Here is a 22,721-nt window from a genome sequence, read left to right on the forward strand (position 1 = left end):
CCTAAGTCTGTGCTGCCACCCAAAGGCCAGTGCTGCACCTCCCCAGGTGGCTGTTAAGCTTTTGCAGACATGCGTGGGGCAGCATTGCTGCTTGTGCCTGCGGCTGTAAGGTGAGATGGGTCAAGTTGGTGATCTGAATGGGGGAAAAGTAAAACACAGTAATAACATTTCCAGATCTCTTAGCACTCTGCTCTGGCTCACATAAGGCCACAAAGGGGACAGCATAATCTCACTGAAAGGAGCTGGGAGACAGGGACGTTTCAGTCAGCCCCAGCTCTGGAGGGCCCATGCTGACCACTGAAACGCGCCTTCCCAGCACCTCAGCAGCTGTGCATTGGCTGCCAGCAGGACCACCACGAACCCCGTGGCTCGGGGAAGGTCTGACTAGGTGGAGCGGTTTGTTCAGATAACCCACCCCATCGGCACAGCGCGGTGTGCTGGATGCTCTGCCTGCAAAGCTTCCTCTCAATTCAGACAGCTTCAGAGCAGAAAATAATTCTACATATGACCTCTGCTGACTTAGTTTTTCCCAGTTAAACAACTCTCTTATCAGCTCTCCAAAGTGCGGGAGCTGATGTTAACATCCTTGCCCGTCCTGGCTGTGTGTAAGCCCTCCAGCCGAGCACCCGCTCGCACTCCGCTGCTGCCTGACCGACGCAGGAGTAGCAGCAGCCTCACGGTGCGGGCCGGCTGCACAGACACGGACCTGCGAGAGGCAAACTGCCCGTGTGAGCAGGGAAGCCAGCCCTATCCCTCCGCAGAACGAGTCCAGCTGAGCTTTTTCCCTGTGGAGATTGCACCTTTCAGCTGGCTGAAGGACGGAGCTGTGGGAAATCAGAGGGCCTGGGGAGGACGCAGCGGGGAAGGCGGCTGCTGCGTGGGATCTCACACAACCCCTTCGGGCTGTCCCAGCCTGAGGTCTCCTTACACCCTGCTGGGGGGAGTTCTGAGACTCAGCAAAAGCACCCGCAGGAGAGAGATCGCCTGAACTGCGGGATGGAGAGACGGGGGAATGGAGGCAGGGACCCGGAACAAGACACCGCCTGAACTGCGGGATGGAGAGGCGGAGGGATGGAGGCGGGGACCCCGCACACGAGACCGCCTGAGTTTGCGGGACCTGCCGTTTGCGTAGCCCCGCCCAGGCGTCCCGCGCGGCCAATGGGAGGCGGCGGGGCGGGGCCGGCCGGGTGCGGATCCCCCGCGCTGTCCGCGGCGCGCCTCGCTCCACGCGGCGCCGCGCGCCCTGCCCGGGAGCCACGCGTGTCCTGCCCGCGGCGCCGCGCACCGTGCCCGCGGCGTGTCCTGCCCGCGGAGCTCTGCCCGCGGAACACCGCGCGTCCTGCCCGCGGAGCCCCGCAGCCTGCCCACGGAGCCCTGCCCCACGCGCGCCGGGACACAGGTGAGTGGCGGAGCCCACGCAGCCGCCCGCCCACCCGCGGCGGCGGCTCCCGGCGTTTCGCTGGTGCCGGTGTCACCGCCGGGCGGGGGCCGCCGGCGGGTGGCGGCGCCGGGAGCGGCGCGGCGCGCGGTTGCGGCCGCCCCCGGTGCCGTGCCCGGGCGCGTGGGGCCGGGGCCGGGGGTGCCGCGGCCGCGGGGGCCGGTGCGGGGGCGGCGGGCCGGGGGCAGCCGGTGGCGGGCCGGTGGCGAGCTGTCGGGCCCCTCGGCGGGGCGTGCCCGGGCATATCCCCGCGCCCTGCCGCCGTCCCCAGGGTGGGCGGCGGGGGGCGCCGGCGGGGTCCGTCTTCGGGCCGGGGTTGGGCCGGCCGCGCGTGGGTGTGCAAGTACCGATGGCGAGTTGTGCACAGCAGTTGGTACTCGAGTTACGCGCCCCTTCTCCCTCTCACTGTACCTCTGTGAGGGTGTTCATAATTGTAGTAAGAATTGGAGGGAAAAATAGACGCTGCAGGTAACCGGAGTTATTATTGCAAGCAAGATGGTGACAGTTATGAATGAGTAGATGTGGGGAGAAAAAAAAAGAAAAGAAAAAGAAAAAAAAAAAACAGAAATCAAAGGTTTCATGTAGATTGGTAGGAGTTTTGGAAGTCTTAGTTGAGATATCTTATGAGTCACAGACACCCAAGAAGGATGACCAGAATTTCACTCGGTTTATATGAACATATGTATATGTGTGTGGGGGCCCTGTGATTGAAGGTATCCTGCTGCTGAGGGTGTCTGCTCCTCTAGGATGCACTATTCTCTTTTCCCAAGCCCCATTTGCCCACCGCAGTTTCTCATACAGCTCCTGCTGGTGTGGGCAGCCCTTCCTTGGGGCCTTCGTTGAGCAGCCGCTGTGGGCAGGGATGAGGCTGTGGCCGGGTGGGTGTTCTGTGGGACTATAAAACTGAATGGGAACAACAGCGGAAACAGGAGTGATGCACTGTGTCCTGTATTGTGGGTGGTTTTGGTAGAGTTTCAAATATCTGCCTTTGCGCTTGGAACGCAAGGAGCAGAAAGTGAACGCTGCAGCCTTGGGACTACTGCAGGGCAGTAAATAGAGATGCAACTTCTCCCAGAGTACCTCCCGTTCTCGTCTGCCGTTAGGATGCTTTCCCCTAAAGCAAATATAAGTTTCCAGCCACTCCATGCCAAGTAATTAGAGGACAATTTTGTGATCAGAACTTCCAAATGTGTTGGAAAACCTGCTGATTTCCAAAAAGAGCATGGAAAGATCCAGAATAAGTCCTTTTTTCCCCCTATTTTGTTTCTCTGAGCAGTCTTCTGGTCCACCGCGCGTCCCCTAGGGGTGGCAGGTCACTCCCCGCATGCTGGTTAGTGTAGGAAGGCACACAGAAATGCTGCCCGGTGAAAAGGACTCCGGGTTAATGAACGCGAGTGGAGGAATAACTGAGCAAGAGGCTGGGGGTAGGTATTGCCATATGCAAGACGCGCAGTCATATTTTCCAAATAACCTTTCTTTTTTCCTCCCTCCTTTTCATTTGCAGTTTTTATTTGGGATATTTGTTCTCTAGTTTTGTTTTTCAATACATACCGACATTCCTTTTGAGGTCCTTCCTGTTAGTGCCTCCTGGCTCTGCTAGGCGGTAACTTCATTCATGAAGCCGCCCATAGGGATCTGCTTGGCCGGCCCCTTGGCTCGAGCAGCAGTGCCCAGGAGCTGTTCCCTGTGCGTGGACACAAGGGCACCTGAAGCAAGGGTCTTGGCTGAGGGCTCTCCCAGCAGCGGGGGCAGGCAGAGACCCCCCTTCCTCGGGGGGGCCTTGTGGGCCCATGTAGGGGTGGCCCAGGGCAGGGGCTCGTTGGGCTGACCTGCTGCAGGTCCTGCCCTGCCCAACCTCTGTACCTGCTGCGGTGGTGACATGGCAGGGACCAGGAGCAACATCATTTGCACTGACTTTTTTTTTTGTACCCTTTCATTTATTTCCTCCTCCTTTTTATTCCCTACCACAGTCTGTTAGCTGGACACAAAAGGGAGTTTATAAATAGTTCAGATTCCCATATAGTTTAATTTTTTTTGAAAACTTAGTTTACACAGGAAAAAGAGAATCAGAGCTCCAGAACTGTCACTGAGGTAAATGATCTGGGACTCGCACTGTAGCTTTGAGGAAATGCTTTTTTATCTGATGATGATGATCTGATGAAACTCATTCAGCAATTCACGTTTTTGCTGTCTCAGTAATAACGCAGCAGGGAGCACACCCTGCTCGCTCAACTCAGGCAAGTTGTCCCGTTAAGACGATAAAAAAGTACGTTAAGTTATGACTTTTCTTTTAAGTTAGAAGATTTCGCACATCTTGAAACAATGGCAGTACGTTTTGCTGCCTTCCAGCTGACAAGTACATTGATACCATACCATGTTTGTATTCCTCTTTGGCAGTCACCTTTAGATGTGTAGTTTTCAGAGAGGTGGGAGGGTTTTGTTGTTTGTTTTTTACTTTCAGCTAATTAGGACTAGTCATTTTTGTTGTTTATTAGACAATCAGAAATTGCTGCTTTACCAGGGCAGTGCTATGTGGTTTTTGATGTGTGCTTCATTTACAAATTAAATGTCTTGGTGTTCTGGTATTGTTAAAATAAAAGGTCTTTTTTAAGAAGTACCATCACTTTGAATTTCACGCCAGATATTCAAGAAAGCTTTCATTCCACTTATCATTATATTGTGGCTTGAGAAACAGCAGGCCTGGTCTATGCTTCACAGTTTTGCGGGCATGGTTGTGGTATGATGTTTCCCCCACCATCCCTCAGCGATACCGTCATGCTGGCAGGTGTCCTAATGTATGCGTACTTGCACTGGCATAAGATTCCTTTTGCCTGTGTAACTTTCTCTATTTGGCAAACTGGTTTAAGCTGTGCCCCTCCTGGGGAGATAGTCTGGAAGGGATGTGTTCGTATCTGCAAACCCTTCTGACGTGCAGAAAAGTCTGTAAATTCACAAGAGAAAGAGGTCATGTCAGCAGAAGTTGTTTGCACTACAGTTTCACCAAGACTTTCTTTGTCACCTGTATTTCTTTCTTGTATTACAAGGACGCTTTGGAGAGCTGATAGGCAGGCAGCCTGAAGTCTTGCCTTCTTTTCTCTGAGTTCAGCCCCAGGTACCGGAGTATTGGCAGCGCTGGCTGGGCAGCCCGGTGTAGTGAGATCCTGCCAAGGCTTGGGGGCCTGGAGCTCGGAGCAGCAGCCTGCCAGCCTGCTGAAGTGGTGGCTATCGCCTGTGCTCGGCCCGTCTCCTGGCTTTTTATTTCTCCTCCTTCATTTAGCCCGTAGCAGGAGCCTAACGCTGAACTTGAATGTTTGTCCTTTGACAATGGCACAGAGGTCCCTCTTCACCACCTTCTGAGATGGTGACAAATTTCCTTTATTTATTCTATAGTGTCAGTAACCTTTACGCTATTTATAGGCTGTGATCGTGCCCCTCCCGAGATGTTTGCAAGATAAATTTAGCTCCCTTAGCTTCTCATTGCTGTATATCTTCACGTCCAATCCTCGCTGGCTTTCGCTGCCTTTCCTTGTAGCAAGTGAGCCGCTGGCCATGTGCGTGAGCTGCAGTAAGCAGTGACTCACCTTCTAAGCTTGTCCGGGGCAGACTTCATCTCAAATGAATCCTGATGGTTCAGAGACTGGGGAGCCTGGCCAAACGTCTGCTTCCTAAAGGCAGTCTGCATGGGAGTGGTGGGGGATTAGACGAAGTCCAGAGAAAGCCTGCAGAGACTCGAGCGTGCGCTGCAGGACACTTGTATCCGCGTCTGCTGGTGGAGCAGGTAGGATGCGAGGGGCTGTCGCAGGAGGGGGCGGTGGGGAGAGCTTGGTGGCCGTGCAGTCCTCTTGTCTCCCTGGTCTGCGCGGGGGTCTGGCAGGGTGCTGTCCTCCCGGCTGAGCCGGCCTTCTCCTGGGGCCCTGAACAGGACAGCTCTGGCTCAAATGCCAAGTTTCCCAGGTGTTTCAGACTGTTCGGAGTGGTGCTCTTCAAAAGAGCATTTCCAAGTGTTTTCTGCTCCTGGTGGGTGTTCAGAAGTTAACGGGTCTTGCTGTCAAGGCAGGAGGAATGCTGTTTCTCTAGTGGCTGGCTGCAGGAGGTTTGGAGAGAAGTAGAAAGAAGAGTGGTCCAGTGGGGGTGGATTTTATTCCATTTCTGTCATGATAAAAACCCACCTAGAATATACAGAAAAGCACAGACAACCCTGAAACTGTAAACAAGTCGCTGGGTTTTGTAGCTTTGGGTTTTGTTGCTTGTTCTTGGTGAATCTTCCAGTCTTGTGTCCTCCCATGAGCCACGCTCACTGAAGGTGGAAATCATGTTTCCACTGAGGCTAGGGGCAGTTCTGCCATTAATTTCAGCTGAGCCATTCATTCCCCTTGGAAAGGCTCTGGATGGTGTTTTGCAGGGAGATGGCTGCTTGTCTTGCCAGCCCTCTGAGACAGCTGTGAGTGAGTCCGTGTTGTGCTGAAAGCTCAGTGCAGCAGGAGCTCCAGCAGCCCATACAGCCCTGGGCTGTGGCTGTGGGGTGTGGGCGCGTGTCCTGCCTGGCTGGGACTGCCTGTCATGGCACTGGCCAGAGCTTGGCTGCCAGATCCCTGAGCTGGGACTCATCCCTCTGGCTGACAGTCTGGGGTGCCCCAAAATACAGCTGGAGCCAGCAAAACCCACTGCCTGCCCGCTGAACCAGTGGCTCAAGTGGTCACTGTGTCTAGCTTAATATTTCTTTTCTTCTACCTTGAGGGCTGCAGTATGGCAGCAAAATCAGGTACTTTGTCTGTAGCCTTTCTCAGAAAGCATCTTCTTTCCTTCGGGAGCTGTCTGTGCAGGCTGCCGCGTGGGTGAGAGCAGGCAGTCTGGCTCCTGCCAAAGTGACATTCTTGGTGCATAAGAAGTGCAGGCTGTCTTCCTGGCCAGTGTGGAAACTTTTGCCCAGAAAAGGGCACGTTGTTCCTCTTAAGTACTGGGACTTGCTATGACCTCTGTGCTTTTTTCTTCCTCCCTTCTTCAGGTTCCGGCACCTTCCCAGCCTCGATGGACTGCAAAGAGAGTGAGGACCCGTATGAGCACAGAAAATGCACCCCATGTAGAAACTGCATGCCTGGGCAGGAGCTTTCCAAGGTAAATTGCTCTGGAAGGACTAGGAATCATCTAGCACCAAGGCTTTTACGTTGCTGGATGAATCCTCTGCTAGTTGTCATTAAGAAGGATGATCCCCATACATTAGAAAGAAATGATCCTCATTGGGAAGGGAAGATAAGCAGTTTCACTCACCTTGCATAGGAGGGTGAGAAGACAGAAGTAAAAAGTGGGGAGGAATTCCAGGTTTCTGCACAGGTGGTTCTCTTTTTGCCAAAGGAAATCTGAATTTCCTCCCAGTCAGTAGCACTAGGTAAAGCTGCAGCACTGTAGCCTTTCTGAGAAAACTTTTTTCCTTCCTGAACTCTCCATGCAGGCCAAGCTGCAGACTGGGTGAGCATGAGCAGGACGCTCCTGCAATGCCTGGGTCTGGCCCAGCCTTGGCCATGGCAGTCATGCTCAGTCCCCATCTCCAGCGCTCCCTCCTGGAGCACAGCCCTGCAGGGGTCTCCTGTCTAAAATGTGCTCCACTTGCCTCCAAAGAAGAGACGCCATTTCTTCCAGTATAACCTCAGGTTCTGAAGTGGCTTCTCACTGCTGCCCAACCTCGTGTCTTGCAGGAATGTGGTGATGGTACAGGGGGGGATGCACAGTGCGTTCCTTGCCCACCCAGGAAGTTTAAGGATAGCTGGGGCCATCACAGCTGCAAGCCCTGCCTGTCTTGCGCCCTCATCAACCGCATCCAGAAGTCCAACTGCACAGCAACGACCAACGCGGTCTGTGGGGAGTGCCTGCCGGGGTGAGTAGGGCCGGATCCTTGCTCCAGGCCAGCAGTGGTGATTACCCCTGGGAGCATGCGGGGAGGGGTTGGCTAGAGGGAGCTTCATCTGAGGCTGCTTCTCACACGGTACTTAGGATGAGCCCTGGTGGTCCAGAGCTGCCTCTTTGAGGAAACACAAATCAGAGCCATCAGAAGGGAACCTGAAAGCTCCCACGAATGAGCAGTGGAGGACTTCCAGGCCTGAACTCTTCCTGTGGACACCAGGGTGGCCAAGCCCCAGAGGAGGAGTGTCTGTAGACCACTACAATTAGCAGTCCCTGAAGAGGAGGGTAGAGACCATACCTCGAGTGATGGGTGCCTCTTTCCAAGCACAGTCATGTGGAGGAAGCTGTGGTTTCTTTAACTGTTGATTTTAGCTAATTTTTTAAGGAGTTCCGGAAGTGAAGACTGCTACATACAGCCCATGAAACGCCTGAGAGCTGCAGACCATTTCTTAGCAAGCAATGTGGTTTGTGACAGAGGAATGTCAGAGCTCTGGTTTTTGAATCTCTTCCCAGACCAAGTTGCTAGCTGGAGTTTTTCTGTGGTTTTGTGGAGCTATTAATCACCATCGCCCTCCTTTAGCAAGACCCGGGGAAGGGGGAGGAGGGAAGCGGGAGGCTGCTTCTGGGTGATGTCACTCCTTGACAAAAGCAGCTACCGAAGTGAAAAAGTAGCTCTGAGCACTGTGTGAGCCGGCATCTGGGAGAGACATGGTGCCTCGTGCCTTCTTGGCGTGCTGTGGCACGAAGAAGGCTCAGCCGCCTCTGTGCTGCCGCCGGCTGAGGGAGGCGGGCGCATCTTCTCGTGGTGGGGTGGGCACGGGCTGGCTCCTGGCCCCGCACTGCTGAGAACCCTCTCTGCTCTCTTGCAGGTTTTACCGCAAGGCACGGATCAGCGGGCAGCTGGGCTGGGAGTGTATCCCGTGCACCAAGCAGACGCCCTCCTCTGAGCCCCAGTGTAGGTGCCCCACAGCCCACCTCCTGTGGGTGGCGTGGCCCTTGGGTGCAGGGAGCAGGGGGACGGGGCAGGGCAGCTTCATGGTGTGCGCGTGAAGTCGTCGTGACCATGTCGAAGGCATGTGCTCGGATGTGCATTTGCACCATCCTTGAGCCATTGCTGCTTGTTCTCTCCACAACACTGAACCCCTGTCCCATGTGGGCCTGCTGGAAGAAGCTTGTTTGTTATATGTGAAGAGGGAAGGGGCAGGGAAGGGGTGGCCCAAAGCCTTTGGGTCAGGTTCCAACACTTTGTGTCTGATGTGTGTGCAGGTCGATCCAGAACAAACCTGGTGAAAGTAGCAGTCCCCACGGTACCTCCACAGGACACAGCCCTTCTCGCACTGACCAGCAGTGCCCTAGTCATCATTGTGCTGGTGCTTCTGGCCCTCTCCATCATCTACTGCAAGCGGTTCTGGAAGAGCCAGTGCCAGCGAGGTGAGTCAGTGCGTGCAGCATTTCTCTCTGTTCTCCCTTTGCTGTTTACACGTTTCTGGCCCCTTTGTTGCTGGTAGAGCACTGTCCTGAGCATTGAAAGTCAAACATTCCTCTATTCATAGAGAATAGATGGCTCGTCCTGCTTTTTACATCTGCAGGATTTCTCTTGCTTTTTTGTATCTGCACGAAGACACAGAGGAGCCTCCCTCCTCCTTAGTACCATAATTAGTAGGAGGAGAATGTCATTTTGCTGTCAAAGTTGGCATTCTCTCTTGCTGGGGTTTCTCAAGGGCAGGCAGATGTTAAGTGGCTTTTCGCAGTGCAGGACCAGTGGGGCTGGAAGTGCAGAGGTAGGAAGAAGGAGTATGTTTGATGGCCCGGGCTGGGGTGCATTCAGGTTGGCATCCACCAGACGGTGGGCCAGGGAGCTGCTGTTTTCCAGCTCCTCGCCAGCAGACATACCATGCAGCTGAGGCCATGCTAGGGACCCAAGCCAAGCCTTTGCTCAGACTGGTTCTTCTCTATCCTCCAAGTCTTCCTGAGGACTCAGAATTTCTCAGGCCAGCGAGCAATGTTCCCCACGTCGGCTGCACCTGGCAGGTTTCTGTGTGAAGAGCAGATGTCTGGTCCCTGCTGCCTGGGCGTGAAGAACCTGAGCCCCTGCTACAGGCAGGCGGAAGGTACCCGTTCCTCTCGCTTTCCTCTTGGGGGGGAAGGGAGGACAATGCTGGGCTCCAGTTCACACAGTCTGAAGATAATCTGAGACTTTCTGAGGAGGGAAGATGGAGAGTGTCCAGGTTCCACCAAAATGAAATTTTGGGTCTTCTGTTAACAACTGCTAGCAGATTTTGTACCAGAAACACTTGCACTCAGCTCTGGTGGCTCTCAAGCCTCCATCCAGCCGTGTCCTAGCTGTCGCTGTGGTGGGGGTGGCACAGATGGGACTCAAAGTTTTGCAGAGGGGTTGTGGAGTCGTGGTGTTAGGTCAAGGGCAGAAGGCTGTGGGAGGCGGGACGGGGCAAGGCCTGCATTGCACTGAATTATGGCCCTTTCCTATTCCAGGCCCAGTGGAAGCGGTTCAGTTCATTTCAGAGGGAGAAGCCATCAGCCTCCAGCTGCCGCCCACACAGCCGGAGCTGGAGTTGCCGTCGGCTGTGGCAGTCAGCCCTGCCTCCAAAGGCCAGCTGGTGAGGAGTGTCCTGGAGAGCCAGCCCCTGGTCAGGAGCTCGGGCTGCAGTGACCGTCTGGCCACCGCCCTGGCCCCCTCCGACCTCAGGCCAGGCCAGCGGGGAGTGGCGGAGGCGCTGGCCCCCCTCTCCTCCTGCGCCTCCGAGATGCAGCACAAGTGGCCCCATGCCCCAGTGGAGTGCACCGAGCTCGACCTGCAGAAGTTCTCCTCCCAGGTGGAGTTTGTGGGCAGCGAGAGGTCGGAGGAGGTGGGGAGCCAGGCAATGCGAGGAGCCCCCAGGGAGGGGGGCAGTGCGGCGCTGGAGGCTGGGAGCAGCCTTGTGGTGGACCCAGAGAGGGGCCTGTCCCCTACCTTCCAAAACCCCACTGCTGAGAGCGGGGAGCGGCCGGTAAGTTCTTTCTCATTGCCTCTCTGACACACCATCGCATGTCCTGGGCCTTGGGCACAGAAGGCTAGTGAGTTAGGGACATGGGTTCCTAAGATTTAGGGTCATTAATGTCCAGGGTGACCTGGTAACTACCAAAAATGTTTTGCCAGATGTTTCATGGCATGTTTGGTGGGAGTAGGTGAGGATCATTTTCCATAGGTCATGTCAGAGCCCTGGAGCAGCTGGTGAGCCAGCACAAGTCCAGTGTATCTCCCAGAGGAAAGGATTAGCGTTCTTCCTGGAGGTGTCTTTTTGAAGTGGATTTGGCCATCACTGCAGGTGGCATAAGGTCACCAGCCCTCAGAGGGCCATCAGCCACTGAGACAGGACCTGCTGGGATGGTTTCAAATGCTAAGAAGACTGGAGTCCCTTTATTCAGTGTATAAACCCACCTTTAGCTATGCATAGCTGATGTACTCTGCGGGTGTTTCTCAGACTCCTGCTCATCTAGAAAGCTGACCTGGCACCAGGAGGCAGCGATTCCTACTCCCACCCAGGTTTGCTTGTAATGAACCTAGTCATTAACATAATTGAGGTTCAGAAAATGCCTGGTAATATATATATTAACTTAGCTCCAGGTCACTGTTCATGGAAGTAGTTTGCTGGGAGGCCCTAGGAGGTTGTTAGCTCCTGGGGTAGTAACGCTGGAATGACAAGTGCCATTGCTTTGAACCTCTGTGGTGGCCCTGGGAGGACTGACAGGCATTGTTGCTGTCAGACTGTCCCCAGCCTCGGTGTCTTTATCTTGCCAGGTGAATGATGCCCAGAACCTTGTGACTCAGATCAATAACACAATGAAGGGTAAGTGTCTTCCCAGCCTCATTTTGCTCACCATGTATTGGGGTAGCAAAGATGCAGATTTTGAAAAGGAGCTCCTTCAAAAGCCTACCTTGGCTGTGCAGAGGTGCCACTCATTGCAGGGATGTGGTGACTTTCACTGCCTTTGGTGCTAATTTCCAGGTTAGATTTCCTGCAGTACTGCTCTAAGTGGCTTGAGGGTGGGTGGTGAATGGACCCCTAGTTATCGCCTGTTGGCAGCCTTCCTGGGACTGATCCAGTTCTGTGTTGCTGAGCTCTGAAAGCAATATTGGAGGAGATCCCTGCCATGACAAGTAGATGTTTCACCAGCTTGGCAGGGATGGGGGTTTGAATATAGCTACTGTTTATTCTCACCCAAGCTGGACGTGGTTTCTAACCCCACTTTACTGTATTGCTGCCCCCAGGTCTCCCTGTTGCAGAGCTGCCCCATTCCTTGGTGCAGTCACTTGCCTTCTTGTTAGACCCGTCCTTGAATGGTGTGAAGAACTTCAGCCATGTGGCACTGGAGCTGGGGGTCACACCTCAGTTGCTGGGACGGATATCTGGATTTGAGCAGCTCGTTGCTCACCTCACCTACTCAGGAGACTCGGTCACAGTCCCTCATCTGGCCCAGGCTCTGCAGCGACTGCAGCGGTTTGACGCCTTGCTCCTGCTGTGTGACCACTTTGCTCTCAGCCAGATTCAGGGCCACCAGTGCTAGGATAAGACGGAAGGGACGGAGGAAACTTCAAGCATTGTGTGTACTGGTACGGGAGAGGATCTAGTAGCCCTGTGGTCACACAGTCTCTCTAACATGCATGTGGGGAGTATGTGGAGAGGGTCTTTGCATTGTGGAATAGAAGCACATGAGGAGTCTCCCTCCTTGGAGAAGAGCGGAGGAGCTGGGGAGGTGACAGTAGTACTGTGTATCCTCACAGCTGTCACTCCTGCCCCTTTGGGGCAGGTTGTGCTCAACACCTCTGAGTTCATTTTTCTTCATCTGTACTTAAACCCATGTCCAGCAGCAGAGCGGTGTCACAATCGCTGTGCTGCCCGTCAGTGTGTAATAAGCCCTGTCCTTTGCAAGTTGCTGGCATCGGGATGAATTCTGTGAGGTCCCTGGCCACACGCTGTGCAGGGGCTTGGGCTTGGTTGTGTGCCACTCTCTTACAGGGCCAACAATCACTTCTCTCCCATTCCAGCTTTTCAGAACGTTTTCCTTTGGCCAATACTGTGTTGTTTTTTTTTTCTGGGTTTCTGTTGCCACTTTGAGTTGAAATTTTGTTTGCTCCTCCGTGTGTACTGGAGGCACTCCTCCTGAAGGAGGACCTGTGTGACCATTGCTGCTGTGGCAGGGAGAGCTGAGCAGTCAGTCTCTGTGTCAGTGCAGCATGTGGCATGTTTAAATTCATTTCCTTTACTTGAAATGTTATAGTTTTCTTAAAGAAGTTCCAAGTTGATCACCAGGGTACTTTGATGTGCAGTTGTGTTAGGTGCAGTGCTGTGCTGCTCCCTGCCCAGGGCAGTTTTTGCTCCCTGGTCGGCTGGTGACTGCCTCTACTCAGCTGTGTTGGTACATCCACTGACAGCCTCCTCGGTGTGGGTCAGGCATTGCAGGCTGATGTGGGGTGCAGCACAGGGTGCCAGAGGCAGGGACCCTCCTTTGCCTTCTGCACGGAACAGCTGGTGCCCTGCCAGTGCCAGGCATATAGGGGTCAGCTATAGACTGAAGACTGCGACTGTGCTGCAGTGAGTGTTGAAGTCCCTGTGGCAGAGCAGGCTTGCTTTAGAATATTCTTTTTTTTTTCTGCCTAAAAACAAGCTAATTTTCTCATTTTTGGGAGTAGCTTTTATGCAGGGAACACCCTTCTGCATTTAATTTGTTCCTGGAGGATTTGTCAGAGCTTGCAGCAGTTTCGCCTGTGTGAGGCTCCCCTCAGTTTTCGTTGTGGAGCTTCAGGGCAGCTTGCAGGTCTGGTGGCTGCCGTGCTGTTGCTCTCATCCGTCTGCCACCAGCTTCAGGGTCTCCCCGTGTCACACAGGGTTTGGCCAGGCGGTCTGACAAGTGGGGCTTGCAGGTCCGTGGTGGAGTGGCTCATGAGGCTGGAGAAGACCTGCGATGGGAAGCTGTGCCCTGCCTGCCAGCAGCAGTGTCTCTGCAAGCCTCCCGCTCCAGGATTTTTGTCGGGGGCGAATCCTTGCGCAGCAGGCGAGGCGCAGGGAGCGGCCCTGCGGGGGCGGATGGGAATGTGGGGCCGCCGTCAGCTGGGGAAGCTGCCCCGGCCGCCCGGCACGCGCCTGGCCCTGCTGCGCCGCCGCCTCCCGCGCCCGGGACGGGGATGCCTGTCCCACTGAGGTCATGGCGTGGAGCAGCTGAGCGGTCTTTGCCCTGTGCCTGGCTCCAGTGGGTGTTCGCTGCCTCTGCAGCTGGGGCAGGAGGCCTGGTGCGAGCTGGTTGCTTGCCAAGGAAGGCAGGAGGTGTCAGCCCCCAGCTTTGTCCCTGCCTGTTGCACCAGGACTACCAAAGCCTTTTACACCCTCCTCTGAGGAACTCAGATGAGCACTGGAATGGACCCACAGTGCTTACTCAACCAGGACAGTGCCTGATACCCCTGAAGATCAGAGTCAAAAATGCCTTTAGGTCAGCAGGGGCAGGTTTTTGCCTCTGCTGCCACGTGTCAGGGAGAACAAGCCTGTCTTGTTTCTTCCGCTCTTTCTACGCCGTGTTTTGTGCCTGCTGAGTTAATTTCACTGCCCAACTTTTTCTGCCCCGTCCTTGTGGTCTGTTGGACACCTCATGCCATTTCCACCCTTCCCTGGTGCTGCTGTCCCCTCGCACCCTCCACTCCCAGCCCCTGTATGCGGTGTGGCTCCTGCAGGGCTCAGTGCCTTGGGTGGCTGCGGGCCTTGAGTGCCTGTGTCCCAGGACCTTCAGGAGGTTTGAGCCACGGTGCTCACTGTGTGTGTGTCCCTACTAAAGGCTGCAGCTGACGGCTGGCTCTGAGCACTTCTTCCTCCTGCGCTGGGGCTGGCCGCGCTGTCCTTGACCCTGGCAGCATGGTGGCCGCCAGCAAGCGGCACTGTTTCCCTGCCCGCCACCGCCAGGGCATCCCCAGGCTTTGCCTTTTATCTGACCACAGTACTTGGAAAAAGCAACCGACCTTCTGGGAACACAGCCCTTTGCTCAGATCTGCCCAAACACCAGTATTAATAGCTGCTCTGTTTTTTTTCCCCCTTTTCTCCTGTTAAATGCTGTTAAGACTTGAACACACTCAGGATGTGGTCAGATAACAGGAGGCATGGGCAGCTTCAACTGGATGTGACACTTTATCTCCTCCGCTGTTTATTTCTTTCGGAGTCACGGTCGTTTTATTGCTCTTTGCTTTGTGAGAACCAGAAATGTTAGACCTTGTACCCATGTACCCATTTTTGGCAGGGGTGATGTACTTGGTCTGTTATGGAGCAGTCAGAAAAAGTATTTCTAGTGTAAATGCAGACTGGGGATAAGGTTTTTCCATCTGAGGTTTATCTGTGGCAGGGAGAGTGTGTTCGGATTAATCATGTAACAAAATCTAATATTTAATCTCTTTATGGACACACTTTCAACGGGAATGAAGATTAATTCACCTACAGATGTGTAAGTAAAAACATCCATGCAGCTTAACTAATCAGGTATGGCTTTGAACTTGAAGCAGGTGTAGGTGGATTGTCCTGCGTGTCCCTGGGTGTGTGTCCCTGCCCGTCCAGTGGGGTGCAGGATGGCGGAGCGGGCTCCTCCTGTCCGGTGCAACACCATGGGATTGGGAGCAAACAGTGGCTAGCAACAGCCTGGTAAACTAGAAATGGCGTGAATAAAAAGGATGTCATCACTTGTGTGCTGCAGAGCCTTGTTGGGGGCCAGTGGTCTCCGTCCCTTCTGCTCTTGCTGGGTGTTCCTGTTGATGTAGGTGGGGTCTGCATTTGTTGTTGTTTTTTTTTTGTTGTTGTTCTTTTAAGGAATCAACCCCATTCCCCTAACAGTTTTTAAGGGAAACTTATATTTTAGCCATTTGAGCAATGTTGTTCACATTCAAAACCTACCTCGCCGTGGTGCTGAGGAGGCAGCACGTGGGGCTGCTCCGCCAGCCCTGCCTGGCGCAGTGGGAGCGCTGGGGTGGCCGCCTCTGCAGCAGGTCTGTGGGTAGCTGTGTTTTAACTGTTCTTGAGAAGTCTCAAGCCTGCCTGGAGCCTTTTACACAGTCTCAGTGTGAGCTTCTGTGGATGGTGCTTCATGGGTGCTCAGTCCCACACTGTAGTATTGTGGAGTGGGCTTTTTAATGGCAATGGGCACCGCAGCTCATGTCCCAGGGCTGCTCCCACCTGTGCTGATGTCCGTGGCCAGCAGCTGCCATCCAGCTGTGCTGTCAGCAGTCTCAGAATCAGCTGTGTTTACATGGCCTTTAATTTAGCCAGCTCAAGGCCCTTTGGGCTGATCTTTCACAAATCTAGCTGAAGTCCTCGGAAGAAGGGGGACCACAAGAGTCTGAAAGACAGGCTCTGGTGCTGCAATTTGGACACTGGCAAACGGTGGCCATCACTGGGCAGCTGGGCAAGCTTCAGTTTCTTTAGCTGGGAACCAATAGACTTGGTACTTGACTTTTCTGCTTTTTCTTAATGGTATTTTCAGCACAATAAATGGAATGTAAGGGAAGGAAATTCTCAGCGAATTTCAGCTTCAGGAAGCTACCAAAGCCAAGCTGGCATAGTTCAAAAAGAGCTAAAAGAAATAAAATAATCCAGTATCTATGCAAACTTTAGCTGTGACTGAACAATGGAAATACTCTTGGGTGGTGAGATTTTTCTTATTTTTTACAAGCAATTGTTTTGACACCAGTCCTGTCTGGAAGTCTGATTTACAGAAGAATTTGTGGTGGGTTTCAGTCCAGCCCTGTTCTGAAAGCTCCTAAGCGTACACTTAAAAATAGGCATGTATTTAAATCTTATTAAAATAAAGAAGCAATTAGTACATCCTTGGGTGCTATTCTTGAACAGGGTGCTTATAAGAATTCACTACACTCTCACGTGAGTGGGCAATACTGAAGAAAACTTTTTACAATGTGGGCATGCTCTGAAAAGTCTGCAAGTGCTAGGGGGAGATGCCCTATGTGGTTTAGATTACTTAACAATGCGAATTCTGGTGCTTTTCTAAAACTAAATAAATAATTTTCTGTAGTCATAGTTTACCGCTGGGAATACATGATAATTTTTATGGTGGATGTTCTGTTTTCTTTAAGGTTATGAATAGGTTATTTATATTTTTGTAAATCCTGTGTCATTAGCATTATAATTCCGGAGTTTATTTGTTTCCATTTTTTTTTGGCGTGAAGTTTGTATTCAAATAAAACAGTGGCTGAAACTCCTAAGTTTTGTTAAACAAGGGGTGTCGGAGTTCCCCACATTCCACCCAGACATAGTGCTGTTGAATGCTGTGTGCTTGTAGTTAAATAAATTCCAGAGTTGGAGGTGATGATGCGCCATGAGTTTTAATTCTGTCCTTCCTGCCCATGGGTCCCACTGTTGGGTGTGGAGGAGCCTGACCCAGTGCCCACACTGCTGAAACACAGGCTGGGGGCAGAAGCAGAGTTGTGTGCTCATATCCTTTTTGTGTTTGGTGTCACACAGCAGCTGTTACTTGTTTTGCAGGCCTGGTCTCCCTCAGAAGGGCCAAATCCTGGGTGGGGTTTGTCTGTGGGCCCAACTCCTGGGGAGGGGGAAGAGGCAGAGACCCCATAAATGCTGCCCAAGGAGCCCCCTGTTCCTGCAGCTTCAACAAGGTGCAGTTGTTCTGTCAGCTTGTAATTACAGTCCTTACTAAGTCTGTTCATGCCCCTGAACTCTGTCTGTTCTTTAAAATAATTATTAGAGTGTAGGATATGACTTTCTGTTCTAATTGAAGTTGTTATACTTGCTCAAACCCTCTCATGCTTTGTAGGTTCTTGTACTAGTGTAGCTTGTTTGAGTTGTAAGGAATACCCATGTGTGTTGTCCAGTGAGCCTGTACCACTGAAGCAATACAATCCGTGTCAATAAAGAAGCCTCTGAAACCAAGGCACAGGAAAACACTCATCACTGAATGCAAAAGTACAGAATCAGTAAAGGCATTCAGCATGTGTGGCTTCCAAAGAAGCCTTTTGCTTGGAGCATCTTGGGTGTATGCTGCCTGTTTTCACACATGCTTGAAATAATCTCCAAGTACACAGTGAAATGTATTAGTGGCTGTACTGACTGCAATCAGCCTTCCTGAAGGCCCACAGGGAAAGTGATCCCAACGCCTCTGCTGCCCAGCCCATGTCCAGCAGCTTGCAGCAGGAAGGCTGGTCTGGAGGAGAAAGCTGGGGCTAACTCAGTGGGAGAGCAAGACTTTAGGTTCACAGACTCTGGCATAATGGGATGGGAAATCAGAATACACCTTGCCTTATCTTCCAGTGACTCTTGAGTTTGGGGGCTGCGGACACCATGCAGCAGTAGGTAAGGTGGGGGTGGTTTGGGCCTTTTTCTCTGCTCTTCGGGAGAACAACCTGGGGTGACCACTCCCATGCAGAGGAGAGGCTTACACCCAGACCAGGAGTTCCCTCTGAACAAGAGGTTTACACCCCACTGTGCTTGCCTTGGGGCATTTGCACTGTCTGCTCTCTCATTTTTGGCCAATGTTTAAGGAGTGATGCGAAGCCACATTCCCCTCCAAGTACTTCAGATTCTTGTTCTCAGCACTGTGATAATAGTCTACATCTGAGGATGAGAGCTGGCAGGTGGAAAATATTCCATGTAAAGAGAAGTGTGGGGTTGAAAACCAGCCCCTAGGTGTTCAGAATAAGACAGTCCTACCTTTGCTGTTCTGGTGCCCCATCAGCCATGACTTGCAGAATCTGGCAGCATATCAAGATGCTGGGGTACACGTGGTCCTCACCTCAGCTGCCTCTGGGAGGAGCATCTCCAGCTGGGACACAAAGCTGCTGCGAAGGCATTCAAAGCACATGGGCCAACTGCTTGACAAGCCTCCAGTTCCAGAGGAGGATGCCAGTAAATGCCCTTTGGCCCACGCAAAGCACGTGCACTGGGCAGTCTCCTGAGCTGGTCAAGCAGGAATGCAAAAGTGCATCCTGTGTTTGACAGCAGCCCCAGTGCACAGCTAGTGATCCTGCCAAGCTGAATATTCCTTACCAAGGGGGTTTGCTTTAAAGAGCCTGGCTGAAAGACGTGGGGTGTTGAAACACAGCACGCGCGTGCCCTGATGAAGTAACTGCAGGCATGGAGATCAGAGGCTCTCAACGTCCTTGTGTAGGCCTGGGAACCCTGTATGTGCTTTACCTAGGAACTACTGAGGTGGCCTGGCCAGTCAAGTGGGTCTCTGCATCTTTCTCACAGGGAACTCGCATCTGAGGGCACATCCTTATGCCCGGCGAGTGCCGGGTGGCACAGGAGAGCTGATGGGAGAGGTCAGGTCAGGCTGAAGGAGGTGTTACCATCAGCAAAACACTTGTGCTGGAATCCTGCTTGGCAGCCTACAGCCACAACCAGCAGTGAGCCCTGTTGTTACTGTATGAACAATGACTGCCCAAGCTATGAATGGTAATAGCAGATGAGCTTTCTAAGGTTTTCTCTTGTGTACAGAGTCTGGATGCACCCAGCGAGTACTTTTATAATAAATTTTTGCCCCTCAAACCCTGTGTTTGCTTGTCTATTTTTGGTCTGAGAGTATCTGGATTAAAAACAACGTTACATGAAAATACAGACCAAAAACCCATGCTCAAATGGAGGAGAGGGCAGGAAAAGGGACCATAGGACCAGGCAGAAGAGCGGTAACAGACAGAAGAGCAACGTGCAGTTAGCTTGCTGGAGCTTATAAAATGCGGTAGAAGTGGACAAGGAGCAACCTGGGGCCTCCCAAAGCTGTTTGAGCGTGCACAAACAAGAAGCAGCAAAACCACCCGTGGTAAGCAGAACAGTGGCTCCGCAGGGGTTTAACGTGGCGCAGCTGTTCATTAGCACACAATGATGCCTGATTACACACAATTATATGACAGTCACTAGAATCTTTCATAAATGATCAGAGCGTATTTCTCAAGACCTCAAGTCTTGGCCATTAGCATGTCTGATTCCTCATTGGCCAGTGCCCTCCGTCGCTGCGTGGGTGCTGGTTCTAGGCTCTAACCTCAGCAGCACCGTCCTGCTCAGCCGACATTCAGATGGTGAAAGGTGGTCCATCAGATTTTCAAGCCTATTGAAGGCACCTTCAGCCAAGTCATTAGCATCAACTTAGGCAGCATGGATAATTTGGCAGAATTAAGCGTGGCAGCTGGGCACCCAACCACACCTGAGCTCAGATGCTCAACTTCCAGCAGAAGTTTCCCTCAGACCTCCGCGCTGGGCTGGCTGTAGCCCTGAAGGTGGGCACACACCGCCAGCTGCCCCAGTGCCAGCACCACCACCAGTCCCTGTGCCAGCCCCGTGTCCCCATGAGGCATCGCTGCATTAGCACTGAGCCACTGCTTGGCACTGGGGGGCACAGGTGGGAGGTAGCAGCCAGCCCCGCTGCTTGTGTGCTCCCCAACCGCGAGGGTGCAACGGCAGGGGGGGAAGTGCATTCACACAGGGAAAAGTCAAGCAGAAAGCCAGTAATTAAATTTCAGCTTGTGCTTTTTAATTTCAGGAAGGACAGGGCCTTGGTGATGTTTGTCATCTCTTCTTGTCTGCCGATACTCCTTGCGTGTGAATTACTCATCCTGGTAGGAATTGGTCTCACTTAGCACAGTAATAAACCACTTCTCCTGCTGGGTCATCTTTCACAGCTGTGCATGTCCGTAGTCTCCTTGACAGAGTAATTGTGGCACTGAACCTCTCAAATGTGCCCTGCACCATTTTCTCTGTGTTCCTGTCTCCTCTACAGGGTAGGTTAGAGAACAGTTAGTTAAATTTTGGTTGCTAAAAATGAAGACTTAAATCCATTAGAGAGAACTGAATTTCCAGGGCCAAGTTTCTTTCCTTTCTCTCCTTCCTAACAGATGATATTTTTATTGTTCATTCTCTGATTTTTCCATTTTATATTTTACACAGTTTTCCCCGTGTGTGTGGTTCTCATTACTTCTCCGCAGGACATAAGGGCAATTATATGTGAATGAAAACACACATTTTATAGCAATTATTGGATTATTGACTGTGCTTGCCAGGAGACAGAAAATCATTTTTCTTCTGCTTCAGGTAAACTCACCTTGCAACCCCCTGGGCTGGCTCACAGGGACTCTCCAGACTCAGCTTTCCAAAGGCAGCCAAAAAGCTTCATGACTCATGTGTTTGGGGTGCAGCTTCTCCAAATGTTTTGTGCTGCCCAAGCTGGGAGTGCAGCCACAGTGCTGGCGCTTCATGGCGCAGGGGAAGCTCCAGGCAGGCCTGGGGCCGAGCCTGGTCTGAAGGGGACCCCCCCCGGCCTGAGCCCCATCAGCCCATGCCCCCTGGCTGCACAGCCAGGGCTGAGGAGTGCACTCACGGCTCAGAGCACCGGGGGACATCCATGAGAGCAAAGCCTCCCCACTGGAACCAAGCTGGGAGCAACAGATTAAAAACGAGGGCACGCTGCCTTTTGTTGGCAGCAGAAGTTCATTTTTAGGGGAAAGCATCGCTGCTCCAATCAGAAAGTCCTGTTCATTAAAAATAAACACTGTTTTTCTTCAGGGACAGCCTGATGCCAGTAATTATTACTCTTCATAAAAAAATACATTATTATCCCAGTGAAATTCCTGTATTCCTTCTCCGAGTCCTGGTGGGAAATGAGTCTTTTTGAGACTGGCCAGCCTATTTCAGTGCAGCAGTTATTACCTTAATGGGAGCCAATAGACTGGATAATGGGCTGATTTTGGATCTGAATGCAGCTGCACTGGGGAGCACAGTTTTAGAAAATAAATAATGTGCTTTTGCAAGCCATTCAGTACCTCTTCAAACTCTCCCTCACTTCATCCCCTGAGCTGCTTTTAAGAAATTACCAGATTACAAATAAATACCCCAATCAAACACAATAACAATAGGCCCAGCTTTCAGAATTTCTTACCTCCTACAGTTAATTTGAAGCAAGCAGGAGCAGCGAGCACACGCCACATCTGAGAGCCCAGAGGCCACTTCCAGAGGCCTCCCATAGCAAAAGCGACCCCAGCAAGGAGCAGGAGCGGGCTCCCCAGCAGGGCTGCTGCGAGCACCGCCGGGCCCCTGCCGCCAGCCACCCGACCCAGCCGTGCCCAGGGGCTGCCCGTACAGTGCCCAGTCCTGGCACACACACCAGGGAGCAGGTTTAGGAAGGAGGAGGTCAGCCCAGCGTCAGCAGTGTACATGTATGTACAAAAATGTATACAAAAATACATAAAATGTAGTGGAGGAAAGGCTCCTATCCTCCAATTCATAGCAGGAGTGGGGGGCAGAGAATGTTTTAGCAATGCTTAAAGCAAAAAGCAGAAAAACACTGGAGGTCTTCCTACCTTCACCCTCAGCCTCTCCTTCCTTCACAATTGCAGAGGAAATGCAAGGGCGAAAGAAAATCACCGACAACTTAGCTTCAGGAAAAATTGGTAAATCACCTTCTGCCTGTCCCCGGCAGCTGTCACTCATCTTGCACAGGCAAAGAGTGGCCCAGGAGGACAGCAACAACTGCCGGGCAGAGAGCTTGAGGGAGAGGGGTGAGGAACGCAGGCAGGGGTGGAGGGGAAGGAAGGCACTGGAGCTCCCCAAGGTTCCCACTGGGCAGGGCTCCTCCTCTAGGAGCCTGCAGGGACAGTCACCACAACACCCATGTTTTCTCCCATGCTGGAGTAGTAAGGCTGTTCTCCCTTTTCCAGGCTTCTGACAGTTCATCACTGTTAAAGTAATTGCCTACACCTGGCTAGTCCAACAACGCCACCACTGCTGCTTGAGCACCTGCTGTGTTCGTCTGAGCACGAGCTGCTGCTGGGCTGCAGGGGCTGCGGGCGGCAACTCAGCAGAGCAGCAAAGGCTGGTGCTGGCCCCTGGTAAACATATTGAAGGTGGGGAGACTGGTACCCAGGAGTGAAACAAGCTTTTTAAACAACAGCTTGGTGAAGCGCATGATGCCAGGCCTTAGCTTGGTGCCATTCTTATTTTGCTGTTTTTGAAATTGCTGTCCTGCTCTAGTTTTTCAGTTTGGAATCAAATAACAAATGGGAAGTGCTGGAATAAAATGTGCTAAGCAATGAGAAGCAACCTCACCAAGCAGGTTCAGGAGGTGTGGGGTTATCGTCCTTATTTTTCTTGGGAAAAGTGTTGGCAGCAGTTGTAGAGTGATTCCAACAGTGACTTCAGCTGCAAGGGAAAAGGAAATCACCCTGTACTTGCTGTAGGAGGACAAACCATGCTGAGTGATGCTTGACTGAGTCAAGCCTGAGAGTGTCTGTTGCAGGCAAATTACTTGGAGTGATGGACTAAGGCTACAGAAAATGAATCTTAGGCTATCAGTGCAGCTAACTCTACTGTGTTGGTGCAGGTAGTTTTAAACCCCATTA

General features: G+C 52.5%; 2 protein-coding genes across 7 annotated transcripts in view; one reads left to right on the top strand and one right to left on the bottom strand.

Annotated features, from left to right (window-relative positions):
• Positions 1-1,159: 1,159 nt before the first annotated feature.
• EDA2R (ectodysplasin A2 receptor) lies at positions 1,160-16,687 on the top strand. 3 transcript variants are annotated; one of them, XM_035541965.2, is made up of 9 exons: positions 1,160-1,399; positions 6,444-6,553; positions 7,132-7,310; positions 8,206-8,291; positions 8,603-8,767; positions 9,301-9,447; positions 9,830-10,344; positions 11,136-11,184; positions 11,607-16,687. In XM_035541965.2, exons 2-9 carry the CDS (start codon positions 6,467-6,469, stop codon positions 11,900-11,902), a joined length of 1,524 nt encoding a protein of 507 aa, XP_035397858.1. In that variant the 5' UTR covers positions 1,160-1,399; positions 6,444-6,466; the 3' UTR covers positions 11,903-16,687. The 3 variants fall into 3 exon arrangements, with proteins under 3 accessions (XP_035397858.1, XP_035397859.1, XP_050569470.1); XM_035541966.2 differs by lacking the exon at positions 1,160-1,399 and adding an exon at positions 3,589-5,216; XM_050713513.1 differs by lacking the exons at positions 1,160-1,399; positions 6,444-6,553 and adding an exon at positions 7,427-7,800 and having other exon boundaries at positions 7,168-7,310.
• LOC118245620 (G-protein coupled receptor 83-like) overlaps positions 12,023-22,721 on the bottom strand; it is a 28,261-nt gene continuing 17,562 nt past the window's right edge. Inside the window, exons 6-7 of one of the 4 annotated variants that reach the window (XR_007708828.1) lie at positions 22,429-22,521; positions 19,846-20,101 (exon numbers count right to left, since the gene is read on the bottom strand). The gene's annotated coding sequence lies outside the window, so the exon portion shown is untranslated. Of the gene's footprint in view, positions 22,522-22,721 lie in introns of all 4 variants that reach the window. The other 3 variants (XR_007708827.1, XR_007708829.1, XM_050713515.1) reach the window with 3 other exon arrangements.

The sequence above is a fragment of the Cygnus atratus genome, chromosome 13, assembly GCF_013377495.2.
Source record: "Cygnus atratus isolate AKBS03 ecotype Queensland, Australia chromosome 13, CAtr_DNAZoo_HiC_assembly, whole genome shotgun sequence".
In the NCBI taxonomy this organism is placed as follows: Eukaryota; Metazoa; Chordata; class Aves; order Anseriformes; family Anatidae; genus Cygnus; species Cygnus atratus.

Excerpts from the sequence above, each read along its gene's own strand:
- EDA2R (XM_035541965.2), top strand. The coding sequence starts at position 6,467 with ATGGACTGCAAAGAGAGTGAGGACCCGTATGAGCACAGAAAATGCACC. Across the intron at positions 8,292-8,602 it reads GCCCTCCTCTGAGCCCCAGT|GTCGATCCAGAACAAACCTG; the intron begins GTAGGTGCCCCA and ends ATGTGTGTGCAG. Across the intron at positions 9,448-9,829 it reads CTGCTACAGGCAGGCGGAAG|GCCCAGTGGAAGCGGTTCAG; the intron begins GTACCCGTTCCT and ends TTCCTATTCCAG.